The sequence below is a fragment of the Tasmannia lanceolata genome, unplaced genomic scaffold (assembly GCF_043159265.1).
Source record: "Tasmannia lanceolata isolate RefF3 unplaced genomic scaffold, GAP_Taslan_0.1 ptg000003l, whole genome shotgun sequence".
NCBI classification, from domain to species: Eukaryota; Viridiplantae; Streptophyta; class Magnoliopsida; order Canellales; family Winteraceae; genus Tasmannia; species Tasmannia lanceolata.
This window is the reverse complement of record NW_027518680.1, coordinates 57,321,008-57,345,289: the sequence shown is the minus strand read 5'-3', so window position 1 is coordinate 57,345,289 and position 24,282 is coordinate 57,321,008. Positions and strand designations below refer to the sequence as shown.

Here is a 24,282-nt window from a genome sequence, read left to right as displayed (position 1 = left end):
ATATCAGGCCACTTCCTCAATCTCTTGTAGCTAGTTGTGGGCTACTAAATGATGGAACTCTTCAGCATATTGGCTCACTGACTTAATCTGATAGTGAAGGAGGAGATGGTGAATTTATGTGCATGATCAATTGTTTCAGCCTTGCTATTATGAGGTCCAGCTGGTGTTGATGTTGCTCTTCCCTAGCTAGAAATTCCTCTTGGAGAGCTGCCAGGGTAATATGAATCTGGTGAGATAGCACTGAATATGAAGAGCTTGAAAACTCTTCTTCAATCTCAATTGCAGGCGCTAGTTTGGGAGCCATAGATGTAGGACTGACTCAAGGAATGAAAGTGGCAGAAGCTAAGCATACTGCCTTCGCAGTGGTGCTGTCCTCGGGCACCAAACAGAGGATGGAATTAGTTAGCAATACTGTTACGAACTGATCACCAAGTGCAGTGACAGAACTGCTACTTCTCTGATTCAAATTTCTGGTGTTGACAAAACCCTGGCAGCTCTCTTGTAGCACTGAATTTGATCTGCACTTTATAATTTTTGGTTTTTTCTATCATGCTATTTGATCCCCTGCATAGATATTCAAATTTCTGAAGGTTAGCCCCATTTGGATTGTAGGAATTTTCTAGAAAAGTCTGGAAAGTAAAAATATTTATAAAATTTTCTACCCTTTTTCACAAAAAAAAGTTAGCATGAGCTCAACCTGTTAAAAAATTTCCTAGAGCATGGGCTCAATGATTAACCAATCCTGAATTATAGTTTAGCTAAGAATATTTAAAGTACCGATTTTTGTAGGCGGGATGTTCTTTTGACTTGGGACCATGATCATCAACTCTAGACCTTTTACCTCATACAAATTTAGTCATAAAAGCACATATTATTCATATGGGATTTGCTAGGGTCCATCGCAAAAGGCATTTCGCAGCTGGTCTATCGCATGTCATACCAGTCGCCTCATGAATGAAGACAACAGCTTTTGTCTCTATTCACGATGTGGGTGGTCTGACATGCGACAGAACAGCCGCGACAAACCTTTTGCGATGGATGCTAGCAATTCCCTATTCATATTGATAATATTTAACTACGAGCATCTGGGCCTTTATAAACAGATGATTTTAGCGAGGTGCTCTTTTCACTGATTATGTATCTCGCTAACCTTGCTTTTTTTAAACATTTTAGATAGTGAGAATGCACAAATTTTTGTTTAGTTTTTTGAACCATTTTAATACATCTTTTTATTATTCATTCAATTTATCTTCAACGCACTGTCCATCGCACGGGCTTCACACTAGTAATACTCTAAAAGATGTACTTTTTTTCGACTACGAAATTCTATAGGATGGATTAGCATTTATTTTGACTAATTTGCAGGAACCCTCCCTCATCCCCACCTTAACATCTTTCATCTTCTCTCTCAGGTTACAAAAGTGGTTTCACGATTAGGCGTTGCGAACGATCTCGGCGAGCGACATTTTGTCTTAGGGTTTTTCGATCATTGGGTTATGGATGAAAGTCGGATCGTGCTCGGGACAACATTTAGCCCACAAATGGTATCGATCTATTGACGGAAAGGTAAAAAAACACACACAGTTCCTCCTCTTCTTCAACACCAACACCCTTAATTCCCCCCTTCTTAAGTGTTTATTTTCTTTTTCAGGGTACATCAATTTGACCCTTTCACCATGTTCGAGGCACACATAAGTAATCTTTTTTGGTTGTTTTTAATAGATGGATTGATTTCAAGTGATTCAACATCTAGTATGAATATTCTTACTTTTGGATTTTCAACTTATTTTTTTGTATTATTATGATTGATGGAAATTAGGTTTGGGTGTATTGCTCAATTTGACACAACCCGTTGAAGAAAAACACCTTCTCCTTTAATAAAAACCCCCTTTGAATCCACAAGAAAATAAGATAAAAACAATCCACAAGGAAAGAAGCAAACTCTACCTTATATCTCTACTCAAAGTCTATCTCAAATCTAACTAGGATTAGTATCCAACTTAACTATAATTTTTATATTATCAAATAACTATTACCTAGAATATCTTCTAATTCTAGTGGGAGAAGTTATGAGTTGTATTTGATTTACGTCTCACTTTACTGCATGCTTTTAAATTAAAGGAAAAAGAATACTCGAATGTGAAAATGGTTACCGTATAAAAAGAGGGGAAATGATGTCAGCAAAACTATGTTTTGATACATGCGCTCATGTATCTTGTCTTTTAGCATTTAATTGTCATATAAGTTCTTCTTGGGAACTGTAAGAACCCTTTTACAGCTCTTTAAATACTAATAGACAAGAAACATGAGCGTCTTGTATCCAAGGTTTTAAATTTTGGTTTCGGGATTAATTTCGGTCCCAGCCGAAACCGAAATTTTAGCTGAAATTATGAAATTTTGGCCAAATTTGGTAAACGGACTCGAAATGTCGGTTTTTTGGGCCAAAATTTCGGCTGAAATTTTGTAAAGGAATAAAAAATTAATATTCTTTGAAATTTTGACCGAAATTTGGTATGTTTCGGAAATTTCGGATTTCGGTGTTGACTGAAATCCGAAATCCGAAACTTAAACCATGTTTCGGATTTCAGTCATTTCGGATTTCGGTCGAAGTCGAAATTTAAACCATGCTTGTATCAAAACATGTTTGTGTTAAAATCATTTCCCTAAAAAGAGCAGTGATAAATCGACCCGCATATATCTTAAATCGACCCCATATAGGGCACTGCTTAGAGAGAGATAGAGAGGAGGAGGAGAGAGAGCTATGGGTAGACCTGGCAAAAAGTGACCCGGACCCGCGGGTCCACCCGGCCCGCACGTAAATTTACGGGTCCGGGTCACCTGTTGGTGACCCGTTAGAAATTGACCCGCGGGTCCACCCGGCCCGTCAAAAGTGGGCCGGGTCGGGTGGACCCGCGGGTGCCCGTAAAAAAGTGCAAAAGACGGTTTTTTTACTTTTTTCCGTAGTTTTTCTCGGTAATTGTCATATTTTATATGTAATTTTTTTACTTTTGACCTTTTTACGGTAATTTTTCATTTCAAACTTAGAAATTCTGAGAATATTTCAAAAATCCGTAATGATTACTTCTCTTTATTCTTTTGTTGCTAGCAACCTTTGCCACCGTACTTCACCCAATCTTTGCAGCAAAGGAGGGGCTACAAGCCGAAAAATAGCCCAGGAGAAGGTGGCTAGCAAATCCCTAAATAAAAAAAAAAACTCTTAAAAAATACGTCAAAAATCCGGGTGACCCGCGGGTCGACCCGGCCCGTACGGGCCGGGTGCGGGTCCAATGTCAATGACCCGTAGAATTTTCCGGGTCACTTTGACCCGGCCCGTTTGACCCGGACCCGTACGGCCGGGTCAAATTCGGCCCGGCCCGCCCGTTTGCCAGGTCTGGCTGTGGGGGTCGATTAAAGATATTAAGATGGAGAATGACTTTTCTTCCGAACATTGAAGAAAAGTCAATCAGTAATGCGTATGCAGTATTGTCCAGAAAGAATAGGTAGAAACCTCCCATAGTATTTTAACAGAAATAACTACATTTTCAATACCATGCGAAATGCTGGCTAGAATGTGATGGCGATTTAATTACATTATTTCCACCACGAAAGCCGTTCTTGCTTTTCCAGCTTAATGCCTCCTCAACTTGGTCACATGGGTGCAATTTTTCTTCTTCTTCTTCTCTTCTCTAACACACCCAACTCCTCCCTTCTCCAAACTTTATAAACACCGCCATATATATATCCTGATTCCTGACCCAATCCTTCCATCCCAAGACGTACTACACCAGGTGTTTGGATATGGCATTAGAGGGCACTGCATCCTTGTCTCGTTTCCTCTTCCTTAACCTTCTCTTCTTTTCCCTAGTCATTACCATTGACAGTAGTTGCCCTTGGGATGTCCTAAAGCTAGGGCCGTGTGCCAATTTGCTGGGCTTGGTAAACGTGGTCGTGGGTTCCCCACCAACTCTACCTTGCTGCGCTCTGATTCAAGGTCTGGTTGATCTCGAAGCCGCTGCCTGCCTATGCAAGGCCATCCGCATAGTTTGGATACACAGATTTTAGAAACCAAGTTTTTAGTTTGAAAACAGTGTAAAAGAGGGTTAGAGAAAGGAGAAGAATCGGACCGACCGTCGTTTTTTACTCATTTTTACTTCTATCCCTTCTTTCCATCAGCAAGAGAGTAGAAGACCCTCCCATTTTCTTGGTTTTAGAAATCTCAAGTTGCAGGAGAGATTTTTAAAACCTGATTTTCATGCTTAAAATCCAAGAAACGCTGCCAGGACAGCACACAACAGCCTGATCATGAACCCTCTTTGACACTGATTTCAAACTAAAAACCTGGTTTCTAAAATCCGCATATCCAAACGGCCCCTAAGCTTGATATTGAATTCATGCGGGAGAAACACCCGAACCGGCTTCCAATGCACCTAGAAACTCTCCTTTAACTCCTTAGCTCTATCTTTTTCTTTCTTTTATCACCATGCCTTTGTGTCTTGTTTGATTCTTGTTAATAATTGAACCTTCAACATTTCCTACTCACATTTATAGTATGTAGTTTTGGAGGCTTTGGTGTTCATTGGGGCAGATTAAACCTAGGAAGGCGTAGTCACAGTTTCTTATATGTAACGTGAAGATTATACATGTGCATCGCACTGGTCTGCAACTAGTTAATCAGTAATATTCGATCCACACCCAAGGTTAAGTGGGTCCCCTCATGATCTACAAGATCAACGGTCCTGATTTCACATACCATTGATCCCAACTCTGATGCCTACTCGTGTGTGAGTACATATAGATGGAGATTTTTCATGGTTCGTTGCCGTGTGTTTCAGTATTTTTCTAATATTACTGTACGGCCCACCCATAGGACGATCCAAACCGTTCATTTGTGATTCAGTATTTTTCTAAGATTACTGTACGGCCCACTCCATAGGATGATCCAAACCATTCATTTGTTGGGCCACAGTGTAAATAGGTTGTGCCTCGAAAATCATTTCCATATGATGATCCTAACGTTCGGATCTATATTGTGCAGCCCCTCTTGAGATTGGACGGTTAGGATCATCATGTGGAAATGATTTTTGAGGCACGACCTGTTAATCATCATATGAAGTGGGCCATACAGTACTTCATAAAAGATACTGGACTATAAAGCTCCACACTATATTCTACAAGGGAGCGCATTATCCTACAGCAGGGCGAAACAATCAAGTTTCCTGAAAAAAGAGACGTGAGAATACACTATAAAACCCCTTTCTACTGTTTCAAAACAGAAAGAAAACACAAAAAAGGGGGAGAAAAACATACTCTGGTACTCTTTCTGGTAACTTTTCTTCTTCCCAGGAAATGATCTTTCTAGGGTTTTGAAACTTTTGGATCCTATTTAGTAAATTCATCTGCCATTGTTTGATTTATTCTTTTTAGGAAACGAATTTGATTTGCTTTTTTGTTATTTTGTTTTTGTTTTTTCCTCTTTCCTGTGTTTTCTTGGTAGGAAATGATCTTTCTAGGGTTTGAAACCTTTAATCCTTTTAGTATGGTCATCTTTCTTGTGTTTTTTCTCAGAGGTTTTAGAATGGCGACTGAATCGAAGGTAGCCGCTGAAGATGCCAAGATTGATCTATTTGAAGATGACGACGAGTTTGAAGAGTTTGAAATCAATGAAGGTATCTTTCTGTTCTTTTCTTTCTAGAATTTCTGGTCATTTTTTTACTAGATGATGCGTTTTGATTGTTTACGCGCCTATTTCTGGTATTTTTGTTAAGATGTTGAAATTTATTTAATTATGATAATTGTAAGTAGAATTGATTGATTCATTCCTTTTGAAAGACGGATTGGTCAACAAGCTGATTAGGTTGGAGGGGAGTTGAGACCAAGAGATAACTTGAATCCGACGAACGAATAGGATAGAATTACAGTTATAATTCAGTTGGAGAATCAATCCAAAATTAACAATGTTGGGAATATTATTAGAGGGGTCAACCATCCCAATCCTCATCTAAGTAAGGAAAGGACTGATTGGGCATGTGGATCTGCTGATTGAAGGCATTGAACACATTGCTAATCTCTAAACAAATGGATATACTTTGGGTCATGATTGCCACCATTTAAAAGAGATTGGAAGGATCATACACTTGATCAACCAGGTTGTCTACTTCATGTACATGATGGAATTGATAAGGGGTATGCTTAGGGCAATGTTTAAAGACTCAAACTCGGACGTGAAACTGCCCATGATAAAAGGGAGTAGACTTGGGCTAGTCAATGATTTTTTTTTTGAATGGCGGACTAGTCAATGTTTGACACAACTAATTTTCTATTAGCTCGGTGAGTCAAAGGAGATTTGATCGACTTGATCGGACAAAACTAAGACGTGGACGAGAACTCGACCAAGGTAAATAAAGATTGGTTATACGGGGGCGAATATTGATAAAGATTGCTTCTTGAGCAGTTGGGTGATTTATAAGTGGCGTGGAAGAGATCGTGGTTTGGTTTGAGTTGTAAAGGATATAGAAAGGGGAAAGGGAACGTGAAAGAGAATGTGGAAAAAGGGGGAGAGGGAATGTAAATGGGTTGGTTATGGTGGTCGATGGTTGCAAACGCTTGGGAGAAAGAGAAAAGAAAAGAAAGAAAGAAGAAAAGTATAGGGTTCGAAAATGAACAGTCATCACATCAGGGGCCTCCTAGGCATCACTGCATATGTGCATCACACCATATGATCTAAGGTATTGCACCTTACGGCAAAGAGGCATCACACCAACTCAAAGTAATTTATCTTCCACCTTGAGAAATAAGGTCATAGCATACTTATATACTTAGACAAAGTACTACCGACGAAATTCGAGATTAGGGTATAATTAGGACTCCTAAAACTCACCAAATCAAGTTGTAACCTTCAATTTCTATCCCACTTAGGACTCCTATGAACTTTTGACTCTTTCCACAGACTTTCCTTCTTAAAATAGACTTTCGAAACCTACTAAGACTCATAAACCAACTAAGACTCCTACATAAACAAATAAATTAATTAATAAACTAACCCACTTTAACTCCCATAAATACAATGTCTCCCTTATGTTGACATGATCTCACCTTAGGTCATGTATGCCCTTGTGGTCACTTAAAACTAAAGTGAATTCACAAGATAAATGACTCAAGTGCCATTTTCACTTAAGATTTTCATAATATACGTGTCGACCCAATTTTAAACACCTATTAAAGAACCCAAGTGATATTGGTGGGAAAGACCTTGGTACTCATCCTATAACTTAAGGGACTTAGAAGACACATGAATAGCACATAAAAATTTGAATATGGGACTCCCCCGCTTTATTGGTGGAAGTTCGTTAGCTTTGATCTTCGCGGCATCTTCAGAAAGTGATTCAATAGTTTTTTTGGTAGGAAGAAGATACTTCAGGCAATAAAGTGCAATTTAAAAATCAAATTGAAGAGGTTGTACTTATTTGCTGGAATAGGTTGCAAGAGTCGAATTGAAATTCTAGAAGGGAGATACTAATGTGTGATGAGAGAAATGGACTGAAATCATAGAGGAGTTTCCCTATTGATTAAATTGACATTCACTGCCTCCAATAAAAGGATGACTTAAATGACAAGTACATTGATAGTTTCTCAATAATTTCTTTGGTTAGAAGTTATTTTAGTCAAGATAGTGCAATTTAACAGTCAACTTGAGGGCTTGTGCTTATTTGCTAGAATAGGTTGCAAGAGGTGAATAACAAATCTAGAAGGGAGCTATTACTATGCAGTGGGGAAAATGGAAATGAAATCGAGGGGAAGGTTTTTGTATGTTGATTATACACAAAGACTTTCCCTCAGTTATTGTGCCCAACAAAAGGATTAATCAATTGACGAGTTCATTGGCAATTTTCTGGGCAACTTAAGTCAAGATTTTAGAACAGATGAGATGTTGATAATTTTATATAGGTTGGACTTAAGCCATATCTAGGACGAGATTGTTGTGATTCATCTACCGACAAATGAAGAAGCCTATCAAGTTGCCTTATAGATTGAGGAAAAAGTTGAATAGGAGTACCAGGTACAACCCAAAAGTTCCAATGCAGTCCAGAACATCTAGTGACAAATTTTGGCGTGGATTCAGAGAGTACTACTCTAGTTGCAGTTTAGTGTCCTCTTCAAGGGCTACAACTCAGTGTGGACAAGGCCACCTTCCTTGGCTTTTTGGTTCTTAGATCTTAGTGGTCCTGGGTTTTTGTAGTGTTGTGATAGAGTCGCTCGACTTGGCACTCCTTAATCATGATTGTTGGTTAATGGTCTTATTACATCTACCTTCTATTGTACTGATTGAAGCAAGGATCTAGAAGCCAACCCAAGTTCTTCAAATGTGGAGAAACAAACACATAAATGAGCAGGAGTGGATGATTTTCTTATATGATTGCAGTGACTAGTTGAAGGCATGAAAAAGATGACAGAAGAAGGTTTGACCTTTTGTGCATGGGTTCTATGTGGCAAAAATATATGTTCAATTGTGATTGCAACAGGCAGTACAAAAACTGCTCTGTTGAGAGTCAATAACCCTACTCTGTTGGGAGTACAAAGACATACTTAACCTTACAAGCTTGCATGTTTCACCAGTTGTGGCAAAACGGCAATAAATTCTTGTTGTTTTACTCAATACTCAACCAAGAAAGAATGCGAAGATGAAATCTGTATGGTGCTTGACATTGCCATCTTTTTTTGTGTGTAGTTATTATGCAGTCTAGGATCTGGAAGGTTAAAGAATCCAACTTTAAATAGGCAAACCATGTGCTAAACCTGACCATTTGCATCAGTAGGAGTTTAGCTTTCATGAGCTTCACTTCCTTGGGATCTCTTTAAAGGATTACCGAAAGGTAAGTTCAGTTTTCATGTGATTCACTTCCTTGGGATCTCTTTAAAAGATCACCGAAAGGTAAAATGAAAAAAAAAGGAAGAAAACCAATATGGCCCTCACATCACAAAAAATCAAGAGCCTTTTTGGCTTAAATGTATTGCTTACTCGAAGGACTAACTTACAAATGTATTGCCATTGATTGTGTACATATATGTACTCGTATCCCCGTTTCTAACCATGTCCCTGTTTCAAGATTTTGGGGGATTGTCGTATCCGATACTCATTGTCTGTGTTTACGTGCAACACTCATGTTCATGACCACAAATCATAGCATATCCTTGATGGTGTGCTTATAGCTAATGAGTGCTTGGAATCTTGGAAATGGAAAGGAATCTGCGATGTTGTTTGCAAATTTGACATGGAGAGTACTAGTGATCATTTGGAACAGGACTGAATTTTTCTACTCAGGAAGATGTGTTTGTCGAGTGGGTATGGATGAAGGAATGCAGATCAGAACCCTCTCTCCATGATGATAAATAGAAGTCCTAGGGGTGATGTAGGACAAGACAAATCCTTGATATGAAAGGTAAAATGGAAAACAACATGTATAGTATCCTCTTCTTTAGATTTTAGTGCTTTTAAAAGTAGTAGAATGGGCAGGAGGGGAGTGTAACTAACAAGGCCAATTATGACCGGCCCACCTCGTTGTACCCCACTAAACAACAAGTGGCCCGGGAGTTATTTAAAACCTTGTACATGCAAAGTTACCTTTAACTATTAAATAGCTTATAATTGTAGATTTCCTTTTAGGTGATATAAATACCTTATAGATGTGGATTTCTATAAAGTTATTAAATGCCTTCTAGATGTTAATTTCTTTGTAGCTATTAACTGTTTTTATAGCTATTAAATGCCTTACTTTATACTTAAAAGCCCACACTTGTTTCCTGTTCTCTTCATCTTTTCCCCAGTCTCTCCTATTATCATTTTTTTACTGGTTTTCCTCTTCTCTAAATGTGAAGTCATAGTTTATTGTATTATTGTGAGAGGTTAGGGAAAAGATAGTTTGGAGTTCTAGGTTTCATAGAAGATGCAAAGATAAGTTTGGTCTATTGTGGGAAATGGCGGGTGTTGGAAATGGAACTGACTCAGTAAGTTATGAGTTATATTTATATATCTTTTTTGAATCTAGCATTGGTAGTTGTGTGAGTGGTAGGTTGTTGGGTCAGCTAGTAGGGTGTAGGCTATCTTGGTTGCCATCAGATTGGATCTAACATTGGTAGTTGGGTGAGTGGTAGGTTGTTGGGTCAGCTAGTAGGGTGTGAGGCTATCTCGGTTGCCATCAGATTGGATCTAACATTGGTAGTTGGGTGAGTGGTAGGTCGTTGAGAATCCCAATCGTTCGAAGGCCGGATGATTATCAATTGGATTTCGCATGTTGGAGGCCAAGAGCATCAAAGAAATGATCGGTGGCCCCTAGATCAAGCATTGGATGATACAGTTCGATGATCGAACTTGAGGGATCACCATATCACATTTTCCAGAGGCCGATCATCCACAGATCAGCCAGGGATCGGATGACCACCTAATCAACGGTCCTTGTTCACCAAGGATCCAAAATTATTACTTTATTTTAGTTTGTTTTATGTGGTATTTTCCTGAGATAGTTTGTCCAAGAGTTGGAGAGAAATTCGGAGTTTGCTTTATGTGAAATAGTCTTTTAGTAGTTAAAGAATATTTGAGTTGGACGAAAGAGTGGAGAAATTATAGGAGATTTTGGTCGTTTTTCCTTCTTTTAGTAAAGTTAGGTTACCTAGTCGGTGGGAATCAACTATGCAAAGCCTATGAAACCATGCACATGAAAATGATTTTGATGGATTTTTTTTTATTATGGAATAAATTGAATTTGTTTAGGAGTTTATTCCTTTTATCTTTTCAGGATTAGAATCAAGACTCTAGCTTGAGTTTCTTGTTCTTCTTGATCTTTTTCCTTTCTGAATGCAAGTTATCCAGCTCCAAAACTAATTTGAATAATCAGGTTTTGATCCACCATTGAAGCAGTCCATACCTGCTTCTTCAACCCCATCTTCAAGCCTCATCTTATGACAGAAGAACAGCCGAAAATCTTCTAGCCTGCAGCCAGCCCAGAAACCACTGCTCTTCCTTCTACAATCAGCTGTAAAACTTAGTCCTAACCACCCTACACATCAGCCCTTTAGCCGTTGGTTTCCAACCCATTTTTGCAGCAAATCCTTCCAATCAACAATCGAGATCTCTCTCTCTTTTCCGTGCATATCAGCCTCCCCTCTCCCCTTTAATCGATCGTACCAGCCAGCACTTGTGCCACCCATTTCACCCCACTTTCAGCTGCAAACAGCCCCAACCTTTTCCCCATTCCCAACAGCGACCACCCATTGCAGCCATGCCTCATCCGATTAAGACCCAGCCCTCAAACTTCTGCCGAAAGCTTTCTTATCTTTACCTGCGATGCTGCGAACAATCCCAACATTCAGCCATTATTTCCAGCCTTTCCTCTAATCAGTCGCATTAATTTAAGTCGACCCTCAGCCCTTCCTTGTCCCAGCCGATCACACCAACCTGCTGCCCTCTACTTGTAACCGAGACCTCCCATCGTCATTCTCAGCCCCTCTTCCTTTCAAAAACCGCCCATAGGCTCCCTGTTGTTTCTTGTTTAGCTGCCCAAAGGCCCCTAAAATCTAGGCACGTTCTCCACCTCTAAACCTTCAGGCTCTTTCCTTCCTTAACAACCGAGAGCCACCTTCTCAACCCATCTTCTAACTGAATACCCTTTCCCAACCGACACCACGACCTTATTTCAAGAACCGCCAACCTTCACTTCAACTGATTGAAACCCAATTCTTGAATCTGCTAGAGTTTCTGGTGTCCCCCCATGACCTTTTGGTTTTTGTTGCAAGATAACCCTAGAGAGCGCAGGGGGCTAACGTCCTTTTATCTGTCTATCGGTTTGGTGGTTGGCTAGCTCTCCGGTTCCTGAATTGAGGAGTATCTGAGTTCAGGAGTGGCTAGCTCAGTAGAATAGCATATAGCATAAGTAGAATAAAGGCAGGAATGAAAGCCGAGGTCAGCTCAAGTAGTGAAAGTTGTGAGATAGAAGACCAAGAAAAAGGAACAGAATCCGGAATCCCTTCCCATCTTCCACAACCTTTATAAACACCCTTAAGCCAATCTTATTTCATTAACTGACCAACGTTCTACTTTCTTTAACTGCCACCTGACCAATCAAGAACTTCCCAAACCAACCAAGATGTACTCTTCCCTCTATAATTAACCTCTCATATTATCTCCTACAATCCCATCATCCCTTCAATAACCCAAATTCTGTTATCTAGGGACCTTTTCTTAAGAAACCCCGTCCCATCCAACCATTCCAAGTCCCCTTTCTACAGCCCAAATGCCCTTTTCTTTAAAGCCATAACCTTTTTTTTCCTCCATTTAACACCTTCAGGCAATTAAAGCTTCCGCTAGAGACTCCCTGCATAGCTTCCGCTACGTCTACCCTGCCTCAGTTTGGGCCCTTGCCTTACGTCTACTTAGCTAGTTAGCGTGAACTCATTATTACATGCTCCATTTGGTTGGAATTGGTTTATTTGATGAATTATCTCTAAGACTAACATAGGGTGGACACTCTAGGTTTGATTCACTTTTCCAGAATGTTTAGTTTGTTTGGCTGTTGATAGCACTGAATTTGATTGAGCTCCAAATTTTCTCCGTAAAGGACCCACAAATATTAGGTTTACATCACTTAAAGTGCCAATGTTGCTGCTGTGGGTGGTAGACTGGGTTGCCATATGCAATTGCTGCCTCTCCATGAAGCAGGTTCTAGGTTTGTTATGGTAGAAGGCCTATTCATGAATCTTCTTGACATTGTTCAATGAAATCTCACAGTTGGAAGCAAATTCATATTTGGTTGATACCCTTAGGGGCCGTTTGGATAAGCGGATTTTAGAATCTTGGATTTCCTTAAAATCCTGGATGAGAGACGAGAGAAGAAGGTGACTATCTGTCGTTATCCCGTCCTAGAGATTTCTAAAACCTGGAAACATGGGATGCTCTCTTGCTGACGGAAAGAAGGGCGAGAAATCAGGTAATGACTGATGGTCTCCTTCTTCTAGTCTCCCATCCATGATTGTGAGGAAGTCCAAGATTATAAAATCCGCGTATACAAACGGCCCTTCGATACGCGGATTTTAGAATCCGGGACAAGAGAAGAAGCGGACCAGCCGTCGTTTTTGACTCATTTTTTACTTCTCATCCTTCTTTCCGTCAGCAAGAGAGTAGCAGATCCTCCCTTATTTCCAGGTTTTAGAAATCTCAGGATGCAGGAGAGATTTTTAAAACCTGAATTTCTCACTTAAAATCCAAGAAACGCTGTTAGGACAACATACACCAGCTTGATCATAACCCTCTTTACACTGTTTTCAAACTAAAAACCTGGATTCTAAAATCCGTGTATCCAAACTGCCCCTACTCTCTTGCCGATGGAAAGAAGGGCGATAAGTCAAAAACGACGGCTGGTCCTCTTCTTCTCGTCTCTTAGCTACAATTTTGAAGAAATCCCGGATTCTAAAATCCGCATATCCAAACGGCCCCTTATTGTTTTATTCCTGCTGCTTTTTCTCTTTTTCCTCTTGCCCTTCTCGTCTTCCCTCTTCGTATCGTCAGATTTCGGCACTAACATCTCTATTGACTCATGGTCGATAGCCTTCTTCTCTCACTATCTTCTCTGTCTTCCTCGTTGTCCCCCTTCTCACAGCTCTGTGATAAAAATCCCAAGGGTATTTTTCTCATTTGAGTAACGTTCATTTACATAGAACAAAGAAATGCATGGGTAAGATACAACCATAGATAATTGCATGATACACCAATCAATTGCTGGTAGTTGCAAATTCATGCTTGGAAAGGCTAAGATATTACCAACATATAAAGATGAGAGCAGAGAAACTGTTATACCCAATGTAACTCTTTAGTTTTATCATTTTAAAGATTCTAGACTTCGACCGCATGTGCCATTTTTTAGATGCCAGTGAAGCAAGTCAGGGTATTTATTTCATTTGTCGTAGGTCTTTATGGCTTTAATTCATATGTGCCCTCGCCTGTATCCACATGCTTTCATTCCACTGAATCATTCCATGAAATGTTTAATGTTTTTTCTCGCATTCATTTCTTTTATTGTGACCATTCTTTCTTTTTACTATTAATCGTGACACCCTTTTGTCATTTTCTTCAGTAATCTAGTATGTTTGACTTTTTATCTGCCTGAAAAATCTCTTAAGAGATTAGATTGTCTGATATCGCACGCAGACCATTGATACTAGAGACTGAACACAATCGTTTATTGGATTCTAATACTTATTTTTGAACTGCAGAGTGGGATGATAAGGAAGAAGGGAAAGAAGCCATGCAGCAGTGGGAGGATGATTGGGACGACGACGATGTCAACGACGACTTCTCTCTGCAACTGAGGAGAGAGCTTGAGAGCAATTCAGAGAAGAGCTAATCGCCCCTTTTCATCATTTGTCCTGGAACATGAGATAAGCATATACAGATACTCCTCACTAAACTACTCTGAAGATCTCTTTATGCTCAAGTCTCAAAACCTTTCATTTATTCAACATTTCTGACAAAATCCATTTTGAAAATATTTGCATCGTTTTGGATATTTGTGGTGATTGTATGATCTCCACTTAGTTTTTGAGCTTAGTTTTTTCTACAACCAGTAGCGGGCTATAACCCTTAGATCGAGGATCTTTTTCAATGCAGCAAAACCCTTAGATTGGCAGATCATTATTTACAAATAGGCTAATATTATTTGCAAATAGGGGCATTAAGGCCTCTTTGGGAGCTACTAGCTATATGATTTCTGAAATTATTGTACTCATTATTTGCAAGAAACTCTTCTCTTGCAAGTAATCCTATTTAACTTCAAAACCATTTGCAAATAATCCTAATATGGAATTATCCGTCCTTAAGTGATGTATTTGTTAGGAATGCGGCCAATCTAAGGGTTTGAACCCAATTGGGACTTTTGCTTCGATCGCTGATCGAACTTCTAAAACATTAGGATAGAAAGCTGGGGTTTAGTTTATCCTTGGATAGGCTTGCTATTCTTTCTTCACATCAAGAAAAGGGGTTTATTTAAGATAAAATTATCCAAGCAGAGTAGTTAATCCCGAGAACTTATCCAAGGATTCATATCCTGTAGGTAGCAACTCTAATGTTCTCGATATGAAAGGAGGTTACCAAGACTATCCAAGGATAAAATAAACAGCAGCTTGCTATCCTTATGGAGAGAAGGTCCTCACTCCCCACCAAGTATTCTACTGAACCACTCATGAATTCCAAATTAAGCACCTAAAATAGAACATGGATTCAATAATAAGAGAATCCAAGACTATCCAAGGATAAAATAAACCCCAGCTTGCTATCCCCATAGAGAACCACCCCACAAAGTATGACACTAAAACCAGCAAAACACCCCTGAATTCCAAATTGAGCACATAAAGTAGAACATGCATTCAATAGGAGAATCAAAGACTATCCAAGGACAAAATAAACCCCAGTTGGCTATCCCCATAGAGAACAACCCCATAATCTTTATTACCACACACCAGAAACAACAAAATCAAATTGTGCCCAATGCCCACCAATCATATTCCAAGTTTATAATTGTATATTTCAAGCATATGCTTTTAAACTTGATCAAACTTAATCAAAGGCTTAAATCAATCCTCTATTCAATCTAAACTTACCCATTCCAAAAAAAGTAAAGGAATAAAGAAAAGAAAAAACCCTTTTTTTTGTAAGGCTCAGTGGAAAGATTTGGTTCACTTGCATGCATTGTTCCTCTTTATTCCCTCCACTAAAAATTCAAATCATTACCAACAAAAGAACCTTCTATTCCAATGCTTCTTTTTTTGTCACTCTTTTCTTCTTTCTCTTTCAGCAAATCTGTTTCTCCTTTTCTTTGTTCTCTTTAGAACAATCAAAATGTTAAAGAACATTGATTTTCTCAGAAAATTCTAAGACTTTGGTAGAGGGTTCCCACTTAGAAAGGACCTGAAAAGCTGAAGGGCAGCCTTAGGTTTAACAAGAGGAACTTCATGACCTGCCCCTCTTACAGTTGCAAAGGTTAGTCCTTCATAAACCTCTGTCCAACCTGCCACCTTTAATTAAAAACAAGCAGAAAACATGACAATTTAGGGCTCTGAAGATTATTATAATGAAGATGAGAATGATATTTCCACCGACTTTTGCTTTGTTTTTTCATGAAAAATGAGTTCATTTTCAGGAAAAGACATACAAAATTTGGTGAAAATGCAGGCAGTTTCAGTAGAAGAGGAACAAGAGGGGGTGGAGATATTATTTCCCTATAGATATTAGTGTTAATCTTACAGATTAGAATTAAACTAAAAATAGTGGCATGCTTGCAACTATTGGTGGAAGTGATGGGACCCACATCATGAAAAGGGAAAATTATATTGAACTCCCTTGTTTTAATAGACACTCCTCTGTTTTAATTTGTAGTGTGCTAATTTAGCTTAAAACAGGCTGTTAGAATTCACTTAAAAAGTAAATAAAAATATCAAATACTAACCTGTTTCTTAACATACCATGGATACCATGGAATTTTGGTTGCTAAATGAAGTTGAGCAAGCGAAAATCTGGTGGCGGTCACCGGCACGACGGAGTCGATGTCGCCGCTGTTTTAAAAATGCCCGGGGATCAACACAATAGTAAAATATATAAATAACAAAAAAAAAAATTAGCAAAATTGATCTTGGCCATTAATCAGCAGGCCATCCAAGTGTCATCATCTGATCGGGAATATTCGCTTGGTGGGACCCACCGTGGCGATCGAGAACGATCGTAACCATATAATCAGTTGCCCGACAATCGGAATGTTATAAAATAAAAAATAAAAGAGAACAACAGACCCAATTCAAGTTCTCAAATCGGACGGTCAGGATCAAATGCTAAGTCCGATCTCTTCTAAATGAACGGCCCAGATCAAATATGAGAAGCTTGGATTGTAGTTTAAAAAAAGAAAAAGAAAAGGGGCACAAACCTAAAGACCCAAATTCTTAAACCAGCAGCTATCAACTCCCTGTAAATGGGCAAAACTGATGCAGGCGTGTCGTTCCAATTCCTGTTTAGTATTTCACTGTAAATATGAAATAAATAATTAGTTTATAATTAGAATTAAAAATAATTAAACACTAACTTAAATTTTTTGGGTGGGCCCCATTTCTAGTCTTAATATCACTTTCCATCTGATGAATAAATTTTTGGTCATTGAATGTGGTCTATTGTCTATATTTCATTTTTGGTGGGCCACATTTTTTTGCCCTAGCTTTTGAATCATCCATATGCTAATTCAAAGCACGACATCAAATTCAATGGCTAGAAATTTGTGTTGTTTCTGGTGCAACTTGTATTTGGCTCTCTCCTTATATCGTTGCTGTTCGGTTTTTTCTATTTTGTTTTGTTGTATCTGCTTGTTTGGGTGTCCCTTGGCCACCTTGTTTGGTCTTTTGTTTGCCTCCTCTACAGATGTGAGGGGGCCGGCCTCCTCTCCTGCTCTCATGTTCTATCTTTGTTGATTTTTTAATATATCTGGTAGGGGTCCGCCTACCGAAGAATTGTTAAGGTCATATATTTGAAGCTTGTGATCATTAAAACCCAATTAAAAATTAGTGTTTTTCTTTACTCCCTTGCTTTTAGCATTTGACATTGGCACCTCTCTTTGTTTTCCACTTTTGTCATTGGTTGTTTCAATTCCTAAGAAGCCATCAATAATAGCCAACTATCAGAACAAGGGACTGCGATATCTATGAAAAATAGAAGGGAAATGATATATTAATCCTTTTTTTTAAATTGGGACAGCCCCTCCAGAGCAAAAGAGTAGTAATAAATACACTAGAAGAGACCGTCCCAAGTTAAAAAAGGGGGCGAATATGTCACTTCCTAAAAAAGGAAGCTGATAGCAGCACTCCCTTGATTTGTCATCGTCACTCCTCTCTTTATTTTCAACTTTTCTTATTAATTCATGGTTTTAAATTTCGTTTCGGTAAAATTTCGGTCCTGGCCGAAACGGAAATTTGGCCGTAAATCGGTAGAAAGTCCTGAAATTTCAGCAGAAATTTCAGGAATTGCGGCGAAATTCTGTAAAGAAATAAAAAGGGCATTTTTTCTCTAAATTTCGTCTTAAATTTGGTCAATTTTGGGAATTTTGGCCGTTTCGGTTTCGGACTTGACGGAAAACCGAAATTTTAAAACCTTGGTTGGTTACAATTACCAACAGGCTATCAACAGCCAATCAAATAAGGAAAAAAAAATAGAGGCTGCCAATATCAAAATTAAAAAAGAATAAAATTAGAAAGAAAACATAGTATCTCACTTGCAAGCAGTCCATTTGTAAGGAATTTTAGTGGTGTTGGCATGAAGGGCTCTCTGTACATCCGCCCTATTGTAGTAAATCTCAGCATACTTTTCTGTGCAAGGATCGTAGCCCGATTTCTGCCGGAATATCTGATAATGACACCCCCAAATAAGAAAAAAACTACCTTTGGATATGAGGTGTAAAAGCCTCATGACCATGTTTTCATTGTTAAGAACTCATACCCTCATGACCATGTTTTCATTGACGGCCGAGAGCTTTTTAAGATTTGCAAAAGCCTTAAAACAAGGTGAGTTCGTCCAATTATCAAAACATGGTCGCGGGATATCCGTCCCGTACTACATTTTGATAATGACACTACTCGCTAATTTGTTACTTTGTTTTACACTTTTGTTATTGGAAGTTGATAGCATTTTGATTATTGTAACAGCCATGAGAGACTAATTTAAAAAAAGTGTAACACAAATAGAGTAGTGCTATTATCAAAATGGGAGTGCGGATATCAATCATCTATAAATATAGGAAAATGATATTTCCACCCCTTTTCTTTGTCCTCTCATCAAAGTGAGTTCATATTTAGCAAAAAAAAACATAGAAGGGTGGTGAAAATGGATTCATTTTGGGATTAGATAGGCAATTTCGCAGAAAGCCATTTCAAAGCTCACTTTTGCAGTAGAGAAAGACACCTCAGATGAATCAGACAACATTCCCTGCAAAAGTGATCCCCTAAATGGCTCTCTCTTGCAAAATTGCCTAGCAAATCCCTATATACATATATGGGGATACATACATGCATTATAGATTTCTAGGAATGGTTGATACATGATATGATACATACAGGGAGATGATACATTATAGCAAAATCACGTTAAAAGCGGGGAGCATTATCCTAAAGGGGGCGAAAAAATCATTGTCCTACATATTTTGTTGTTATTACTGTCATTATTATTGTAAAAATTTACCGAATTTTGAGGGCGAAGAGGCGAGCGTAGGGTCCTACGGGTTGTGGTAGCGCCATCGGAATTGTTGCAAGGCGGTGCGTAAATATTGTATTGGTCGATATTGCCGAATTCTTCATCCATGGCGTAGGTGTATGTGGTCATACAGGCGCCCGATTCCTTCTGTTGACGGAAATCGCACCTGCGGAGGAGGTTCTTGTACGTCTTATCGGAGATCATGGCATGACTCCACCAGTATGTCACCGTCCCCAAATTATCGTAATAGTAGTCGGTGACCGCATTGCCCACCTGAAACCCATTTTATTAACAAAAATTATAATTAAAAACCCGTCAAACTCAATTTATCAGTTCTAAGAAAAAGAAAAAAACTCACAAAATATGCAATAATAATAATAATAATAAATTTCAAATCCCATTTATTTGTCCGGTTGTATTACTTGAAAATAGGGGTGTAAACGAGCCGAGCCGAGCTTGGCCAGGCTCGACTCGGCTCGGTCAGGCTCGGCCAGGCTCGCGAGCGGCTCACTAGCAAGTAGTGTAATTTGACTACTTTTTTTTACACTATGGGGGGTGGTCCAAGTAACAAATGGGGTTCCAAAAATGAAGTGACATATTTTGCCTCCCCCTTTCACTCCCTGGACAACCCTTTTAGTGTATATATTAATATGTAATATATATATTTAAATATATTAAATTCTTAACGAGCCGAGCCTGGCCTAAATCGGGCTCGGCTCGTTAAGCTTAACGAGCCTGGTGAGCCGGCTCGGCTCGTTAAGGATTTGAGCCGAGATTTTTTCGAGCCGAGCTCGAGCGAGCTTCCGAGCCCGAGCCAAAATTGACACCCTTACTTGAAAATTATTTCAATTCTAGCAATTTTTTCTTAGGCCCTTTTCTTGGTAGGTAAGCTTGGGTTTGGCGGACCCCTAATGGTCTATAAACAAAAATAAATAAAAATTCTTTATTACAAATTTAATATGACAAAGAGAAATGGTGGAAATATCATTCACTGAATAATAAAAATAATATATTACCATTATTCCTTTGAGATTAATAGGATGCTTAGTGACGGCGTTGTGAGACGTAATTTCTCTTGCCAGCTGAGGAACATAGTGGCCGGCGTAGCTCTCTCCGGTCACATAGATTTCTCTATTTTTGTACCGCGGGAATCGATCCAACCATCGGATCAAGAATTCCAATGAGTCCCCCGCTGAATCACAACCGTCCATCAAATTACATATAAGTATTACTTTAAACAGTTAGGATGTTCTTCATTTAAGTACTTATTAAGTTAAGTAAAGACGAATGGTATGATTGATTGGGTGATCAGAACCCTACAATCACTCTGATTGGAGAATCCTAACCATTCGATCATCAAATTGCAAAATAAGAAAAAAAATTGAACAATGCACCATAGTGTAATATTCCTCTAGTTGGGTCCAATTGGATGATCCAACCCTCTAGTGTTAGGATCATCCTCTGGAGATGACATTTGTACATTAAAAGTAGTTTGAGGGTCTGACCGGTTCGCCGATCTCCGGTATCAAAAAGATCGGAAGAAGTGTTGGTGTAAGAAAATCCGACCCCGGCCGGAGTTTCTAGGAAGAGAAGGTTAGCGGCGAGGCTCCATGAGTACTTGTTGATGTAAAGACCGGACCCGGTCTTGTTCAGTCGAAATGGTCCGATCTCTTCCGATGCACCATATGCCACCGATGAACACCCGGGGCCTGATATACAAAAATGCGAAAAAATAAAAATTCTATAGTAATATTTGATGGAAAATTATTGATTTTGTTAAAAATTCTATGGAAAATAAGTTTGCCCAAACACTTGAAAATTCATTTTCCAAGAAATTAATTCATTTTGTTAAAAAATTCAGAATCTGAAGATGATCTGCACCCAAGTTCTTAATTGGATGGTTAGGATTTCCTGTTACATTTAGTGGGCCCCACTGATATTTTCAGGAGAACATTTAGGCAAGTGATTAGGTTTTAATTGAAAGAGAGTGTCGGTAGCACCTAAAAGGGGGATTCATTTAATAATTTTGCACTGAACTTAATTAGGTGAGGTTAGATAAAAACATTATAACTCAAAATTAATTAATAACAACGGTTTTCAGTTACTTTATGGCATTCAGTACCTTTGTCTTTCTCCCTTTCTCATGAGAGATAAAATAAAGTTTTTCAACTCCATGCAAAATATGAGGAATGCTAAACTGAAGTGCGCCGTTGTAAAACCAGCTACAAGGGCGCCCCTGCTATTGGACCATCTCACCAGAGTGCATTTATAATGGCACAGAAACGAGAAATATACAACTAAAGGAATAATAATGCACTTAAGAGAGATGGTCCAATGGGGTGCCCCTTGTGGCTGGTTTTTTGGAATGGCGTCCTTCAGTTTAGCATTCCTCGTAAGATAATCTTTTCTTGTAAATAAAGTTATTTTTCAAGAAAAGGGAAACAAAATAGGGTGAAAATGCTGAAAAACACATGTTGACAGAACTTTTTACTTCTTTTTCTCATTAGAAATTGTTCAATAGTTTAAACTACTACAGAAAAATAATGCTTAAAGACCTAAATAGAGAGAGAGAGGGATGAAAAATTGTTACCTTCTATTCATTTATTAATGGAGTTTAAAAGTTTAAGCCACTAAGGAAGAACAAAAAACTCTTAGAAACCCAGAGAGAGAGAGAGATCAGTGTAAATATATAATACCTTTTATCCACTTTCTTTATGGAAACTTTTTAAAAGTGTAAGGTACAAGGGAAAAAGATCTTAGAAACCCATGTAGAGAGAGAGAGAGAGAACTAAAAAAGATCTTAGAAACCCATGTAGAGAGAGAGAAAACAAGTGAGAGTGAGAGAGAGTGAGTCCTGACTCCTGTAAAATAGTGTAAAATTGTACCTTAATTTAAGCCCTTTTTAAAATGTTAAAAAAATCTAAACTGCTAGGGAAGAAAAAAATTACAAACCCAAACAAAAATTTAGAGAGAGAGAGAGAGAGAGTAACCTCCATTGAGCCAAATAACCAAAGGCTTGGACTCAGGTTCATGGAATGACTCAGTAAGCCAATAAAAGAGTGCCCTTCCTGCAACAGCATTAACAGTAACATAGCCTGAAAACTGATCAAAATACACCTTTGGCTGCCCTGGTAGTGCTATTATTCTATCTCTCTCCTCTTCTTCACCTCCTTTATGTATTCCCCCCAAAGACCCAACTAATAAAGCAAACACCATGAAAACAAACATCTCTCCTTTACCCATTGAAGAAGAGAAGAACAAAGAAGAAGAACAAGATGGTTGTGATGATGATACTGATGATTAATGACACTCTATGTGAATGAGCTCTCTTATTTCTAAGAAATAAATAAGAGAGAGAGAGAGAGGGGGGGGGGGGGGGGGGTCTTTAATTTATATAGGTGATTTTACATAACTTTTATTTTTTCAAAAATAAAAATTCCAAAGGGTCCAAAGGGTCACATGGATTCCGCATGCCTAGAAAACAGTCCTTCAATCTTCCATTAAATCCTCATGTATTTATAAGTCACTTTGACTACTTTTTCTCTTCCTCCTTGGCTTTATCCATTTCCTTTCCCAAATTTTTTTCTTTATTTCTTTGTGGGTCACACCCCCATTATGAATTATGATACTATTATTTTCTGAAATAAGTTTGTTGTTAAGATTAATCTTATCCACAGTATCATTGAATATTATTACATTTGAACCACCTCTTCTTCTTCTTCTTCTTCTTCTTCTTCTTGTCCAGTTTTTGTTTTGTTTTGCTCATTAATTCTTGTGGGTCAAAGGGAAATCAATACTGAGATGGCATTTATAACTAATGTTGACAGGGAATTGAGAACCCCAATTTCATATTTGATAATGGCACTTCTCTTTTCAATTTACACCTTTCTATGTAGGTATTAAAGGCTCCTGCACTTTCCAAAAAACTATCAACCATCAAATCATAAAAGTTCGTGGATATTATTTCTCAATTGCAATTGATAATATGGATGTTTAGCAAATAATGATGGTATGCATCATAATCCAATGCAATAACCCATGTGGATCCCACCTTTATCAATTTAACTGTATACTTTGTGGGCCCCATGGTTTTAAATTTCGACCAAAATTTCGGATTTCGGTGGAGATCGAAACCGAAATTTGCCGAAATTCCGAAATTTGCCGAAATTCCGAATTTCGGCCATTACCAAATTTCGGTTAATTGTAATTTAAAAAATATATATATATATATATGTTACCAAATTTCGGTCCGAAATTTCGGAATGAATTAAATATTATTTTTTAATTAGAAACCGAAATTTTAAACCATGGTGGGCCGACATATGGCTATAAAATTTCTTTGATGAAGCAATCCTAATTCAATCAATCAAACTAGCTGTTTCTCGATCAGACAGTTAGAATCACAATAGCAGAATGATTTATGGATTATTGGCAATCCAAGAAAAACCAAGTAGAAATGAAAATTGAAGAAAATAGTACATTTATTATCATTTTTCTTGCATAGGATTACTGAAACAACTATTAATACTATGCCATTAACATTGGGACATGGTATCTACACTCCCTTTGTTTTGATGATTGCACTCCTCACTTTATTTAACACTTCTCTTATTTGATGCTGAAAAGTTTTTTGAGAATTATATATAACAGTACCTAATAACTAATTAGAAACTAAAGAAAAATTATCATTATCAAACAAGCTAGGCAGTGTCAATGGCATTCATTTCCCTGCTCTGTTCACTTGCGTTCCCTGGAAACCAAATTCCTGGAAAACAGTTTATCTTTTCCCTGACAAGACCTTAATAAGACAGAATTCTGGTGTTCACTTGCTTTCCAGGGAAAATAGAATTACACATGTAGAATATTTGCAAAAAAGCAAAAAATGACATGGAAAAACCCATTTTCCCACCCTTGATAAGACCTTGATAAGACAGAATTAGGGATTTCATTTCCGACCAAAAACACACAGATTTCGTTTCCCTGGAAAACTAGTGCAAAAAAGAAGGGCAAGCAGTTTC

The 24,282-nt window shown here is 38.3% G+C and overlaps 2 protein-coding genes across 2 annotated transcripts; one reads left to right on the top strand and one right to left on the bottom strand.

The window, feature by feature from the left end:
• Window positions 1–5,192: 5,192 nt before the first annotated feature.
• On the top strand, window positions 5,193–14,542 carry LOC143856473 (protein DSS1 HOMOLOG ON CHROMOSOME V-like). The gene is made up of 3 exons (XM_077366704.1): window positions 5,193–5,323; window positions 5,566–5,666; window positions 14,260–14,542. Exons 2-3 carry the CDS (start codon window positions 5,576–5,578, stop codon window positions 14,388–14,390), a joined length of 222 nt encoding a protein of 73 aa, XP_077222819.1. The 5' UTR covers window positions 5,193–5,323; window positions 5,566–5,575; the 3' UTR covers window positions 14,391–14,542.
• A 926-nt stretch (window positions 14,543–15,468) lies between these two features.
• SCPL25 (serine carboxypeptidase-like 25) lies at window positions 15,469–22,621 on the bottom strand. Its single transcript, XM_077366694.1, has 8 exons — window positions 22,255–22,621; window positions 20,770–20,973; window positions 20,281–20,456; window positions 19,253–19,537; window positions 18,291–18,421; window positions 16,959–17,054; window positions 16,488–16,593; window positions 15,469–16,056 (listed from the first exon to the last, which is right to left on the bottom strand). The coding sequence occupies exons 1-8, from the start codon at window positions 22,505–22,507 to the stop codon at window positions 15,913–15,915; spliced, it is 1,395 nt and encodes a 464-aa protein (XP_077222809.1). The 5' UTR covers window positions 22,508–22,621; the 3' UTR covers window positions 15,469–15,912.
• Between the last annotated feature and the right edge of the window lie 1,661 nt (window positions 22,622–24,282).